The sequence below is a fragment of the Cryptotermes secundus genome, unplaced genomic scaffold, assembly GCF_002891405.2.
Source record: "Cryptotermes secundus unplaced genomic scaffold, Csec_1.0 scaffold87, whole genome shotgun sequence".
Classification (NCBI taxonomy): domain Eukaryota; kingdom Metazoa; phylum Arthropoda; class Insecta; order Blattodea; family Kalotermitidae; genus Cryptotermes; species Cryptotermes secundus.
Genome location: NW_019739942.1, coordinates 890378 through 906007, shown reverse-complemented (window position 1 = coordinate 906007; position 15630 = coordinate 890378). Strand labels below are relative to the sequence as shown.

General features: G+C 41.2%; 1 protein-coding gene across 2 annotated transcripts in view; it reads right to left on the bottom strand.

Moving 5' to 3' along the window:
- The window catches only part of LOC111872031 (zinc finger protein 423), a 610024-nt gene that overhangs the window by 13956 nt on the left and 580438 nt on the right, over positions 1–15630 (bottom strand). For both annotated transcript variants that reach the window (XM_033754486.1, XM_033754487.1), the window contains one exon: positions 896–1166. In XM_033754486.1, the coding sequence (XP_033610377.1) occupies positions 896–1166 (271 nt within the window). The remainder of the gene's footprint in view (positions 1–895; positions 1167–15630) is intronic.

The window sequence follows — 15630 nt, the reverse complement described above, 5'->3', positions numbered from 1 at the left end:
ATAAGCTAGTGGATTTAGGATTTGTCTGTGGTGGGTACTTTTAAGAAAACAACCCCAGCGATTAGATTTAGCTCCTAAAGCTTCTTGAGAAGCAATTACCTGAAAAAAGGAGACAGCTGCAGACTTCTGGGATATACTCTTCTCATCCTGTGTCTCCTGTCCACTGGTTCGAGACTTATGTACACCGATCCGCAAATTTTACTTTGTGTTCTATTTACAACTGCGAAAATGATCACTTTTCTCTATTTGTTTCTCATTTCCTTTCTGTTCCTTTTACTGGTAACTAGTTTGTGTTGAAANGCCGGGAAAGCCTCAAATCTTAGAAAGAGGGCATGAACTTTTGGAACCCTCAGAAATGGCGAGAGAAGCTGTATAAAAAAAAACTCAGATACTTGGAACGCCGATATATCAGGCAATTAAAATGATTTCATTTGTTCCAATGCATATATTTCAATCGCATATGTTCAATGTAGGGGATGACAGTCTTCGTTCTCAATACCATATTTGGGCGCCAACTCTTATGTCGGTGATATATGTTCAGATGTCATAGTAACCACCAGACTGCAGACTATTAGTTATGTCAGCAGCACTATGGCCCTGGCGTCGACTCAGCCTCTAACATAAATGATTACATGAACATTCCTGGGGGTAAAAAGCGGCGGGCGCGAAAGACTTAGAGCCTCGCCGCCATCTGTGAGCCGACTGTATATAGAATGTGGGAGCCTCGACGTCTCACAATCAATGGGCCTCGACGGCCTATTACAGGCAAACATTTTCATCTATTTTAATTCTTATTCTGAACAACGTGAGGCCGACAGGTCACCTGTCCGTGAATGAGAGAAGTTGGGGAACAATGTTGCGGTCAGGGCAGGACCTGTAAAAAGCGTGACCTCACCTGAAGTTCCTCTGGCTTCCGGAATGTTTCGCCACACTGCAAGCAGCGGAAGGAAGGACAGGCAGCTCCGGGACTAGGCGTATTGTTGCTGCTAGCGCGGCTGCTGTTGCTGTTGTTATGGCCATTCTGTTGCTGCTGATGTTGCTGGTCTTTCTTGTGGTTCTGCATGTGCGAGGTAAGGGCTGCTGCTGTGTTGTAGCCCCTGTTACACACTGTACACTGGAATGGCTTCTGGTTGTCGTGCGTCTTCATGTGAATCTTCAGGTGATCACTGCAATAAACAATGTGAATATCCGGAAGCCTTAGCGAACATAGATATCCTTCTGTTCTCTGCAGCCAGAACATTCGATGTTCCAGTTACCTGCCAATTGCTGGTCCCTGTCTCTTTAGTCAGGCATCAAAACAAAAGTGTACACTCAGTCATCAGAGGAATTTCAGAGAGGCGCATCGAGCAATTAGAAAATGTTCTTCAGAAAACGAAATTAATTGGATGTTTTCAATATGGAACGCACCGCGAACTGGAAATGAATTGTAGATTTAACTACAAATTTGTTACTTGGTCTGAAATTTGTTCCTCTTCATTGAAATCAGTGCACATCCTCACACCTCATTTCGTGTATATACATACATATTATCCTCCTATCCAACCTAGGTACACAAAGTAATTGCTTCCCTTCAGGTTTTCTAGTAAAATTCTATACTTATTTTTCATTTCTCCTGTGAGTTCTACAATTCTTACTTATCTAATACTCTTTGATTTGATCGCCCTAGAATATCAGGTGAAAAGCTCAAATGAAGACGCTCCTCGTGGAATTTCTGAACCCTCCTTTATAGTTTATCTCTTAAATACTCAGAAGTCTGCTCTCAAAAGTTTCCAATCCATACTCTTCCCTTTTTTTTATTGCTAATGGGGTGGGACTAAGTCCCTTGTACTGCGGCCACTTCTGGCCTATTGTACCACACCAAGATTATAGGTGAGGGTGATTGTGGAGCAATTGGTGGAATGAAGATTGGCAGGGGAAACCGAAGTACTCGGAGAAAACCTGCCCCAGTGCCACTTTGTCCACCACAAATCCTACTTGACCAGACCCGGGATCGAACCGGGCCGCCGCTTGAGCTATGGCGCGGTGCCATATCCTTCCCTCAGTAAAAATATTGTGTTTCTGGACATTATCCATAGTCCTGTGTTAGTCTAAAAGCACTGTCCTTTTTATTTTTCAAAACACAACGTTTCGGAGGCTGGATACTGTCTCCGTCTTCAGGTAAAACCTACTCAGTTGGACCCAATCGACAGAGCTAGTCCCTGTCTACGGAGAGAGAGCACATATTGATGAAGACATGACGATGGTTAATGTCCAGAAACATAATAGTTGTACTAATGTACACTCGTCACAAAGTTTTAGGGCTTATTCTTCTCTTAGGGCGAGAAACCAAGTTCCAAACCAAAATAAAACAGCGAGTAAAATTAAATTTTGCACATATTAAGGGTTATATTTTTAGGTAGGAAAAGGGGAAGGGGGGCAAACGTTCCTAACTACTACTGGGTAGCAAGCATTCCCCGAATTTATTATGTTCTTTATTTTCCTCTTTAAAAGAAATTTAAATATATTTTCTTTCGAAATTATAAATAATAATACAGCGTCTGTGAAAAATGTAAATTTTTCTCTAATTCCACATCATTAATTTATTAGTACTCTTGACATCTGTATGTGTTCAGGAGAATGTACTGGCACTGATCTTTCGTACTGTCTTGAAATTAGATGAAAACCATAAAATAATATTTATTTATTGTGTTTCTTGATCAAAATTTAAATCCGCGTTACGTTCATCACGAATGCGGTGAGATGTAGCAGTGGAATGCAATGTTATACACATGTAATACCCCGTCCCTCGGGATTTTTCTTAGGTTCGCTGACGACAGCAAGTCAACTGCTTGACAGTAATAGGAAACCATTAGTTTCCTGGAGAAGGCTTCAAAGCCGACATCCTGAAACGCAATATGAAATACATATGAGGGGCTGGGGCATTTATTGTTCGTATTTATTTTTGGTAGCGTTGGAGTGACCAGGCAACGTCCTGCTAAAACCACTTAAGACACAACTCGGAATGTTTCGAGTGTGTTTGGTGCCCCCTTCTGTGATTTATGTAGCTGGCCGACCACGGTAAACTTAGTTTAATAAATACTAAGAAACAAACGATCTCCGTGTTCTGTTGTCCGCAAGCGAACTATACCGACCGAGCGACCGCCGCTTGTAGGCGAAGTTAGTGCCAACTTTAGCGGAGAGAGGGTGTCACGTGGTCAGCGCAACGGATCTCCACGGCCGTTAATTTTGGTTTTCTAGACCGGAGCCGCTATTTCCTTGAAATATCTCCTGAATTATCCTCACAAGTCTGAGTGAACTCCGTTTCAGACCCACTACTTCTCAGGAAATCTGGTAGCGCCGGGAATCGAACCCGGATCTCTGGATCTATAGCCAGAAACTATGACCACTAGACCACAGAGGCAGTCGTTTAATAAACAAGTTCTTCAATAAATAACCGTTCAATATTAAATCCGGGTTCCTGCAGCGTTTTTCCGAGAATAGACTTCCGTCCACATAATTGAACCTGAATGTCTCATGCTGCCGGGTCCCTAGTTTATCGCCACCTTTACGAATTCCATCTTTATCCAGGGACCTGAAGCAATTCAGGTGGCGCCCAGTAAATCCATCATTAAAGAAAGGGTGAAAGCTGAAGGTGCGGTATCAATACATCTGTGGTTTCGGAGTGACTTTTTGAGGCTAGGTTTGCCATCTTCTGGAAAACGGACATGAGAGCTGAAATGCTGTGACGAAGATGCTGAACTACGCAACATCTCACTTAAACTTTCAGCTAACCTTTTTGTCTTAGATAGAATAATTCTTGTTAAACCGGAGTTAATATTTTTAATTAGAGACACAATTTTCGCCTTTAGCTTTATCATCTCGTTAAGGGGCGACAGCAGAACATGACGCACCGAAAGTGTAACACTGCATAACATGCAGGAGGGCGCAAGGATATTCCTACATTCTTTAAACGGGCAACTGTCCTCAAGGAGTGGGCTAATTGCCCTAGATAAATAAACGCTAGCACTGAATATGTTCGGAACGATAGCTTCCTTATTAAACGACTAACAGCATGATATCCATGGGCCACCTGCTCACTGAGGCACCCTGCTAGTCTGACTTTATATACACATCTATACATATACATAACTAAAAGGAGTGGAGGTTTTTGCTACCTTGTGTCAAGCCTCAGCTTGGAGACACGGAACAAATTGCTCACTGTGTCACGAACATTAGTCACACGTTGTTACTCCCTTCTTTTGTGTTCATCTGTTTGTCTCTTCTTTCGTCCTTCTTTCTGCAGATCCTTACACCTAGAGTCTCCACTTCGCTTGTACTTACCGCGAGTGTTGGCGTCTTTTTAATATTTCATTTCATTTTGGGTATACGTGACAGCAACCATCTGCTATCTGACAGTAACGACAGAGATGTACATCGCCTGTCATTAGATTTGATGCTGAGGGAGCCAATCGAATAATTTCGACAACTCACCTACCTACAGTTTCATTATCATGTAACAAGGAAAGTGATAAACACAAAGATAGACAGATAATAGAGTTTCTCTTAGAGAAACAATCCCAGCTATGATAAAATAAAATTATATCTGCATATACAGTTCTTTATGCTTTCTTTACATAAAGAATGCCATCTTCTGGGATGTGGCGCCGTGCAGATTTTATGTGAACTGATGTTTCAGAGGAATACATATATCGCTTTCATCTTAAAGATTGAAAATTCTTCGAGCGAGGAGCCAGCGTGGGCAGGTGGCCGCAGTCTGTCGTCTGTCGTCTACAGCCACCTGCTCACGGTGGTTCCTCGCTCCGGGATTTTTCTACTCTGAAGATGGAGGCGATACGTTCCTCCGAAACGTCGCTTCACACAAGATCTACACGGCGCCACATTCCAGAAGAAGGCATTCTTCACAGTCACCGCCGTGAAAACCTTAAATTTTACATTTCATTATATAGTTTAACTCTGCATTCTTAAAGCTGTTTCATGCTTAACGACACTGCACTTAAGTCTGCTACGATATAACCAAAGAAGGCTAATGCTTATTACGAGCATTATCGTGATTATGATTAATTTTTATAAAAAACGGGGTTTATAATTTCATATCTCAATAAATTTCCTGAGCTAGCAAATTGTTTTATTTTTCTGAAAAAAAAAATCAAAATATAGAAGTTTATCGACAAAAATTCCTGGTACTCATTTCTGTCAGAGGCTGAGTAAACCCCAGGGCCTAGTGCGGCTGGAAGGATTAGGTCAACTGAAAAAAAATCCGATGATCTCATCGGGACTTGAACCCGAGACCTTCCTGCTTGTAGCTTAGCCCCCCAACTAACTACGCTACCGCGTGCCCATATATTTATTGTTACTTTATTTAACAAAAAAATGTAATTGTTCAATGTACATGGCGTCCACTGAGATAATGATTAGTGGACAATGAAATGGGAAAGATGTGAAAGGAAGTGGTCGTGGCCTCATTTGGGGCAGTATCCCAGCATTTGCCTGAACAGACTGAGGGATTATGTCAGTCAGGAAGTCGGTTTGAATTCGGAACCCGGAATACGAAGAAGTGCTATCCACTCGGCTGTGACGTACAGGAAATATTTCAGATGTGGACTTTTTCATCGCCAGATTCATAATTCCCTTATTATTTCCCCTCTTGCTGCATGTACGTAACAGGCGAAAAAATGCTGCATTGTTCTTCAATTTATCACTTCATTCTCAAAGGAATTTTTACTCGGTTTGTGTTTATATATCTGTTGTTATATGTATATGTATAAGAATAAACTGCATTGCTGCAAGATCCTTGCCATGCTCTCACATCCCACTCATCCGTTAGGAAGTGCCATGTTAACCTACTTAAGCCAAGTTTTCCCTGAACCTCGCCACGCAGGTGAGCAGTAAGCAGTGACCATAGGTCATGCACGACCCGAAGGAATATGGCTAAATAAAGCCTATTGGGAACGCGATGGTGGTAGTGAATTGTCGCGTAAGGACGGAAGAAAGACGCTCTCTTTGCTATCCATGTCTTAGCCTGGAGTCCGAGATTCAGATGTCAAGCACGGGAAGGTAATATCGATAAACGCAAATATTTCATAATACAGGCAGGAACCTGTCAATATTTCGTTCTCGTTGTGAGCCGGGATAGCTCAGTCGGTATAGCGACTGGCTACGGGCTGGACGACCGAGGGATCTGAGTTCGAGTCCTGGTAGGGTTAAGAATTTTATTTTCTCCACGTCGTTCTGACCGACTCTTATGTCCCATGCAGCATCCTATACAGTGGGTAACCGCGGGCTCTTTCCCCGGGGGTAAAGCGGCCGGGGTGTGGAGATGACCACCCACCTCGAGCTACTGCCGAGGTCGAGAAAATATTGATCTATATATCCACCCCACCCTTCGCCTGCATGACGTAATGCTTAATTAGTTAAGCACAGGGACTTTACCTTTTACTACTTTACTAACTACAAGTAATGCGGAAATGACAAGTTTCGAAAACAAGGGCTTCAATGCAGAATTATCATAACACTATGGAAAGATGAAAAAAGGAACAATTATGTTTAAAGTTTTTTACCATAATGTTATTTTTTCATCATCTTTGGTCTTAAAACGATCATGATTAGGAAACTGGCTTCTTTTACGTCATGAGGTGAACGGAGCCTTACTCTACTGGGTTCTCAGGTAGAACTACCGGGGTTAGAGATTTCTTTTTTCTCTCCTCTTGCTCCCACTTTGGAGCATAGAGCTGATTTCTCAGTTTCATGATCATTTTTTAGACGGTAGGGCTCCTTTGACTTGTGATCAGTTCGTCACAAGGCCTTTACCTAAACAGAGGACAACATAAAAACAGAATAAACGATTACACAAACCAAACACGAACGCACGATCCCGGTTTCCGAGCGAGCGAAGACAGTACATGCCTTAGACCGCTCGGCTACCGTGACCGGCGGTTAGAGATTAGGGACACAAAATAATTTTAACCAAAGGAATAGTTATTCAACATGGCACCTTTCAGAGCTAAAGAAAGTCCCCAAGACTTTCAAGACTTCATGTTGAGAAAGTCTGTAACTATGTTATAAAATATCTTCAAACATTGTCTTCGACTATCGTAATCTTAGAGAAATTCGTACTAACAGGACTTTTCTTTGTTGTAGCCCATTTAACTCAGTTCCAAAGGACTGAACGTACAGGTTTTAATATCCAATATTGCTTGTACGTGTATATTCGTATAAGAATTTGTGAACTGTCATAAGAGAAATTTCAAGTGTAGAATCACAATGATTAAGCAATTACAGTCATCGCTCATATTTTCTAAAATATCACATAAGAAAGGTTCTGCAGTGAAGGGCATTGGATTTTTTCCTATTCGACAAATTCGCACGATAGCCATATTGGTTCTATTGGTGACAATTATCATGTCCTATAGTCGGTGGCACGCGGTAGCGTAGTTGGTTCAGGCACTATGTTACAAGCCGGAAGGCCGCGGGTTCAAATCCTGATGACGTCATTGCATCCTTCAATTGACCTAACCCTTCCAACCGCATTATGGCCCTGGGGTCGACTCAGTCTCTAACAGAAATGAACTTTCCCTAGGGGTAAAGGGCGGCCGGTGCATAAGGCTGACGTTTTCACCGCCACCTGTGAGCCGACTGTCTAGAAAATATGGAAGCTTCGATATCTCACAAGTCTATGGGCCTCCACGGCCTGTTACAGGAATAGAGCTCCTGTCGATCGTATAGTCGTTATATGTAAAACTTACAGCAAACATAACGGGAAAAAATATTTTTAAAATAATGACCATAAATTAAAAGTATCGGGTTTTGGTGGTCTCTATTGCTATTTCCTTCTTACTTAGTTTCATGAAAAATAGTTATTTAGCGTTTGTAACATTGATTGGTATCTGAACAAGGAAAGAGGCAATTAACTAATAAGTTTCTGAAGATTAAATTCTGTTCCTTCCTGATCTAAGAAGTTTGTAACAACGTAATAAATAATATTAGATTCGGAGGGTAGGCAAGCGGGTTAACTGTTTCACAATGCTCTAGCACCTACTGAAATTTGCATACTTAACAACTGTTCTGATGAGAAGTCATGAGAGATATTTGTGATCAGAATAAGAAAGAAAATGGAGAACTGCAAAACAAATTCCATAACACAGATACTTCTTTTGAAAAACAAAACAAAAAAACTCCGTGGCTTTATTCCGCAAGCGAATTATACCGACCGACTGCCGCATGTCGGCGAAGTTATTGCCAACTTTAGAGGACAGAGGGTATCGCGTGGTCAGCGCAATTAATCCCCACGGTCGTTAATTTCAGTTTTCTAGAACGGAGCCGCTGTTTTTCTATTCAAATAGCTCCTCAATTATCCTCACGAGGTGTGGTACAATAGGCCAGAAGTGGGCGCAGTGCAAGGACTTAGTCCCACCCCATTAGCAACAAAAAATCCTCACGAGGCTGAGTGGACCCCGTTCCAGACCCTCTACTTCTCAGAAAATCTGGTAGTGCCGGGAACGAACCCGAGACCTGGATCTGTAGGCAGGAACTCTGACCACTAGACCACAGAGGCGGTCCTTCTTCCGAAAAAAGTTGTTAAATTTAAAAATTCAAAATTTTCAGAAAATTAAAATGAATCAAAACAGGCTTATATAACGCTAGTCCAAATGTTATAACCTGCTCATATTTGATGGGCCATGATGTTTATTACTGAAGAGAAACTTTCAGAGAAAAAGTGAGTATATTTAATGCCATAAGGTATTCCACTTTCAGTGCAATTATGTGCAATGTGTATGCTCGACGTCATATGAGGGAAATAATAACCACTGTTTCACTTTTCTCCTCTATAGAATGTCAGATATTTGGGAACGATGATAACAAATCAAAACCTGATTCAGGAGGAAATTAAGGAGACTGAACTCGGGTAATGCTTGCTACCATTCAGTCCAGAACCTTTTGTCTTCTCGTCTGCTGTCCAAAAACATAAAAATTAGAATATATTGTACAAAATTATAATTTTGCCTGTGGATCTGTATGGGTGTGAAACTTGGTCTCTGACATTAAGGGAGGGACATAGACTGAGGGTGTTTGAGAACACGGTGTTGAGGAGAATATTTGGACCGAAGAGAGATGAAGTGACGGGAGGTTGGAGAAAACTGCATAATGAGGAGCTTCATAACTAGTACTCTTCTCCAAGTATAATAAGAATGATCAAGTTAAGGAGAATGAGATGGTTAGGGCATGTAGCACGAATGGGGGAGAAGAGGAATGCATATAGGATGGATATTGGTGGGAAAGCCAGAAGGAAAGAGGCCACTGGGAAGACCAAGGCGTAGGTGGGTGGACAATATTAAAATGGTTCTTGGAGAGATGGGATGGTATGGACTGGATTGATCTGGCTCAGGATTGGGACTAGTGGAGGGCTCTTGTGAACACGGTAATGAACCTTCGGGTTCCATAAAATGCTGGGAAGTTCTTGAGTAGCTGCAGAATTGGCGGCTTTTCAAGAAGGGTTCAGCTCCATGAGGGAGTGACAGAATGTCATTTCTTGCAACAAGACAGCATTTCAAAATAACTTCGTAGGTTACGAATCTCGGAACAGAAGATCGGATTCTTATCAGAAGACACTGAAACCCAACAAATCCCCGCTGTGTGAAATACACTTTCAATTCCTATTTATTACTTGAGATTGCCACTTCAGAACAGGCTACATCACCCGTTACGTACGGATGTACTGTGAGGCCCTAGCAAGAAGTCTTGTTAGCGAATGGTAGACTGACCACCCACAGACAAGAGGCCCTTGTATCGTTCAGGACTGGTATTTAGCGGCAAGTCAATTTACAACGGCCGTCACACTTAACCATTAATTACAAAGGAGAAAAGCCTCGAGCTCTGCAGACCACGTGACGTGATAATTGAAAACAATAGCACATCACTGTAATACAGGTGCCTATCTGTAATTTACATTCGGCTCCCCCTATTCTTTACACAGCAGCACTTCCTCAAAAAGCCTTGTTCATAAAACTTCTTCAAAGGATAGTACTCTTTGTAAGATTTGAGGCTTTCACGGCGGTGACTATGAAGAAAGCAGTCTTCTGGGATTTGGCACCGTGTATATGTGGTGTTAACCGACGTTTCGGAGGAACGTATCGCCTCCATCTGCTTTTACCGGTTCTCACGGTCTCTTCGCTTGCAGATTTCTTATATTTTTTCTTCTACCCTGAAGGTGGAGGCGATACGTTCCTCCGAAACGTCGGTTAACACCACATATACACGGTGCCAAATCCCAGAAGACTGCTTTCTTTATACTACTCTTGTCTTCCGCTCAAATACGGCATTTCGTAAAGACTAAGTTTCCGTCTTCATTTGTATGAGTGTGGAATTTTCTGCCTTCCCCCGACAAATGGACAGAGATTTAAGGTGTCTGAAAACGGGGTGCTCCGGATAATTCTTGGAGCGAAAGGAGGGAATGATAGGGAAATGGAGATAATGACATAAGGAATTTCATCAAATATTATTAGACCGAGAAAATAAAAAGATAAGATGAAGGAGGCATGTGAAACTCGTCGCAGCTATGAGAAACCCACTTTTTTTAGTCGAAAATCTTAAATGTAAGAGCCCACTTGTGTAGAATGGAGGATAATATTGTAGGTATTTTGAAAAAATGGGATAGGGTTGAGGGGTAAATTTAGGCTGACCCAGCATCATGTTCTTCTGATTAATGGAATACACCATTTCGTTCCATTTCCTGATTAATTGAACTACTATTAGCTTATCAAGAAGTGTGCTCCTCTGGAGGAGCTGTAATTCTCATAGAAGTACCTAGCATAACGTGGAGTATGACAAGCCTCTTCAGTTTCGTGTCAAATTATTTTGTGGCACGACATTCTAATGTTGCCACGAAGTGGGCTCACTCCCATGTGTTCTACAGGTGGCTCCACAATTGGACCGTCCGCGGAGAACCGTTAAAACTAAGTGTGGACCATTGTACCTAATTTCGTGGCGACTTTAGAATGTAGTGCTACGAATATGTAATGTCACGAAATTGGGTAGGTTACGGCATATGGAAATGACTTGAGATGAAGTGTCCGTGTCCTAGTTCAAGAAACTATCCAAGGATTTACTCGTAAGCTTAGGGACTGAGGAAAAGAACGGAAACATTTGACCACGGAAAAAGGTTGCTCGATTGAGTACCGGATGCAACCCATCCGGTCCGAGCTTTACCTATTTGTGTGAAACATGTTTTTTCTTACACAAAGAAACTGAAAGAAATATCTCACGACAATCTTAGGGTCCCGGAGTTCATGCTTAAGAGCCTATTGTGCTCGCCCAACCTGAACTGTAGAGTGGACATTCACTAGAATGTTCTGTCATCCAGTTCTTCTCTGATGAATTCCTTAACGTTGTTCGTACCGTCGTTTTGTCTAGAAAGGGATATCCATGACCTCAGACACATAAAGTACCACCACGACAGCAACAGACAATTTAATAAAAAAACTGGAATAGACGATTTTAGAATGTACAATAAACGGCTGTCTTCACAAACAAGTACTTATAACTGGACGTCTGTCATTTTTCCTAGCAGTTTTCTGGAATCGCTAGCGTCAGTTGCCAGACGAGCTAGACAGCATTCCTGTTGACAATGCTGTCACACAGACCACACGTCATCGCCCTGCCTTGCCCGCTGGGCACTGCTGCTGCTCTGGGACACACTCCATTTGCACAGGTTTTCCGTCGAGTTTGTCCCGTGACGATCTTTCACATGGTTTCTGTGTACTCATTACGAGATATTCTACCTTATCTCTTTTCACTTCGGTTCATCTTTTAATTTCTTTTAAGCGGTTATTTAACGACACTTATCGGTATCGAGGCTATATAGCATCGAATGACAAGATTATTAATTAATGTGAAGCAGGGAGTTTGTAACCGGCTTCCCAAAGCGGCAGCCAGGGATCATTCCCAGTCAGATAATGAGGGATTTTAGCTGAATAAATTGGCACTTGGACGCGTTTTTCCAAGTACGTCGGTTTCCCTAGCTAATTTTCGTCGGTTAGAGAAAAATAAACGTAAACTTATTTCTGTGCTTGCTTCAGGAACTTTTAACTTGGATAATAGATGCAAGTGAGCAGTCATCTTCACGTTCCAGCCGCTTTGTCTGCATGGAAATAGCCCCCTCCCTTTAAATTCAGCACGACACAGCTGATCTTGACGTGGTGGCAAAAGTACACAGTACCTATTATAGACTTCTGACATCTTCCACATCATGAAGGAAATGCTTGTATCTGTGTTCATCAAATTAGTTCCAAGAAAAAATGTAGCAAACATGAGAAAGGGAAGTGACGTGTAAATTCTGACGAACTCTATTTTAGATGATCCGAATAATTACAGCCATGATAATCTCCCCCCTTAAAATAAACAAATATCAAATTCACTCACTGGTATTCACACTTAGTTGATGCTCATATTGGCAGTAAGTAAAACTATATACTGGAAGAATAAGCAATCAATATTAAGGTTTCACTGCTCACTGTTATTACTCGTAAAGCCCGGATCCTAAATTGTAAGTTTATTTCGTAATATTGGCGTAATGACAAAGAAATAAATCATTGCTAATTCCGAAATTCAAACCCCAGCAGTCCAATTCATAGCTAGTCACTTCACTAACTTTTCCGGCTCCTAGATTCTTATATTATTGCTAATTTTGTTTTATCAGCTTCACAAGATGCTCTATGGAGCAGAATAGTTCAGTAGCAACACACATATTACCGGGGAGGTAACCACTTCGAATCTTGTCAGGCTAACCGGCTATCCTGTTGAATGTTTTCTTATTTCTTTCTATATTTCATAGAGAACATCTGGTCAGTGTCCTTAAATTAAAACTAACAAGCTTCCCGAGAGGAAGTCAAAATTAAAATTTTGAAAAGGGTTTCGGAAAACCTACCAATTAAATTAAATAAAAAGAATTTAATTCCGAAGCGTTTTATTATAGCCTACTCTTAAATCATGGATGGGCTCAATATGTAAATCGAATAATACTTATTAATCTGTTTATTGGTTTATCTAATTTCAATGTGTCAACTGTTCTATAGTGCCGATACAAAAACGATAGAGCAAATAGACCAGGTGTAATGATGGCAGAGCTGAAGGTAAATTCCAACATTCGCCTGAGTAAGGGAGTGGAAAATCACGAAAATTTCAGTCAGGATAACTGACTTGTCAATATTCTAACTAGAAACCGCTCGAAAACGAAGAAAATTCACTACCCAAAGACAGTCAGTCAGTTACCTGGTCAATCAGTCTACGGGACATGTCCATGCATCCTCAAACAGCAAAACTTAATGGTGTCGAGTGGCCAAATCATGATCGCCTCTGTGGCCTAGTGGTCAGAGTTCCTGGCTACAGATCCAGATGTCCCGGGTTCCGTTCCCGGCGCTACCAGATTTTCTTAGAAGTAGTGGGTCTCGAACGGGGTCCTCTTAGCCTCGTGAGGATAACTTAGGAGCTGTTTCAAGAAAATAGCGGCTCCCGTCTAGAAAACCGAAATTAAAGGCCATGGGGATTCATTGCGTTGACCATGCGACACCATCTATCCGCTAAGTTGGCACTAACTTCGCCGACAAGAGGCGGTCGCTCGGTCGGTATAGTTCGCTTACGGACTGAAGCCACGGAGTTTGTTTGTGACAAGTTCTGCAAATTAGCAGCATTCAATTTCCCACGAAGTTACAAGCGGATCCGCTACAATTACTCATGTGATAAAAGAGTTATGTCTCTGAAAGAAATTAGACAAATCCCCTTCCATCCAACAAGTTCATTTTGTTTATCGTTTATTTCACTTTAGCTCACAATTAGTGAAAATTAACTGCAAGAGATGTGGGGAGAAAATTGGTTGTCGCCTGAGATTCTTTTCCGGTATGTGTTGGGAGGGACCTGAGCAAAATTATGAAAAACTTCCGTCAGATTAGGTGGTCTCCGAGCCAAGATTTGAATCGAAGCAGTAATTCTACCTGCTAGACAGCGGCGTTGGGTCGAGCCAGTTAATTTTTCCATAGCAAGTTTAAAAATTATCTCTATGTGTAAAATGTTACAGTTCGACAAATCATTTCTGTGCTACAAACAAAAAATTATTGTGTTGAGGCCTGCCTCTACTAGCTTCATCATTTCCGATGTTTAATGTCCGTAAAATCTCTGGCATTTCTTTCGCATTTTGACCTCAGCCTTAACAACTTTCCTAAAATTTAATACGTAAGTTATCATGGAAATATATATATAAAATTAAGGCATTTCCATTTCAAGATATCCGCAACGAAATTGCTAAAGATAACAAAACCTTGAAAATTCATATAGACACTCAAAATTTTGAAACAGAAGAACTGGACGATTTTATTATCTCTTATTAGCTTGAACTGTTGACAGTACGGAAGTCAGTCTGAAACTTGATCTTCTAAATTTTTCTTTTGCAATTCCACATGTGGACGCCATGTACAACTGTAATTCTGTTCAATCGGCTTAGAAAGATCAGGAAGTGATATACAACAAACAGCTCCAAGAACAACTCGGGTTAATAAATCGCGCTAGAATAGCTTCCATATACCAAAAGAAGTGGATCATGACGCATCAATCCAATAGATGAACTTTGCTTCAGAGAAATGGCAGGCTGAGGCCAGTCTTGTGCAGCAGTTAAAACTGTCAAGGAGCAGGAAACAACGGCGCTACAAAAACAGGGCAGTAAACGTGTACACCGTCTGATGAATGGGGCTGCCCGAGTCTGTACGGCGCAACGTATAATGTGATTCATCCAACCGGTAGTGCGCAGTTACCTTTTGCAGTTTTACTCAGTATTCTCTCTGTGGGTTAAAACCATCTAAGTCCAATGGTTTTCAATTTCTTATTGTTTTAGCAAACATGTAACATTGCACCCCAGTCTTTCCCTCCTTCCCCTCCGTGTTGTTATAAAAAAAGAAAATGTTAATAATTCTACTATAATTAGTTAATTAGTTAATTAATTAATATATTCTGTTGTAATATTTAAGGTTAACTTTACGATTCTTGGATTTGTTTCGGATTCTTTTAACGCTGTCAGTATCTAGACTCTGCACCGTCGAATAGTACGATGACAAATGAATGATAAATTCGGAAGGATCTGGAAGGAAACGGTGGTAGTCGACTCGACATACAATCCTATAATATGACTTGAGGGACTGAGTAAAACTACGATGAACATCAATTCGAATAACCAATGCTCTGGCTGAGATTCGAGTCAAGTCCCTCCAGAGCAATATTTCTAAACCAACCTGTTCAGTGATTTTGATATTTCTCGTAACCCCGACTGAAACACGCAGGTTACGTTTGCATATCTCACAGCACAGCTATGTAATTAATCACGAGAAGTTAGCGTAAAGCATATATGTGATATAGATCACAGAATTTTGAACCGGGCAATATTGGACCTCTGAACAGCCCTAGTTAAATATAATTTTTCCACTGGATTTTTTTTATTAAATTGATGGAATTTCATATTTATTGTATCACAAATCTCTAATATGCCATAGTTTAATGTATACAGTTAGCACACATTAGGTTATTCTTTTATGTGCATCACTATTAAATTTAAACAAGAAATTCTGGGAAGAAAATAACGCCTACTCTCCTTTG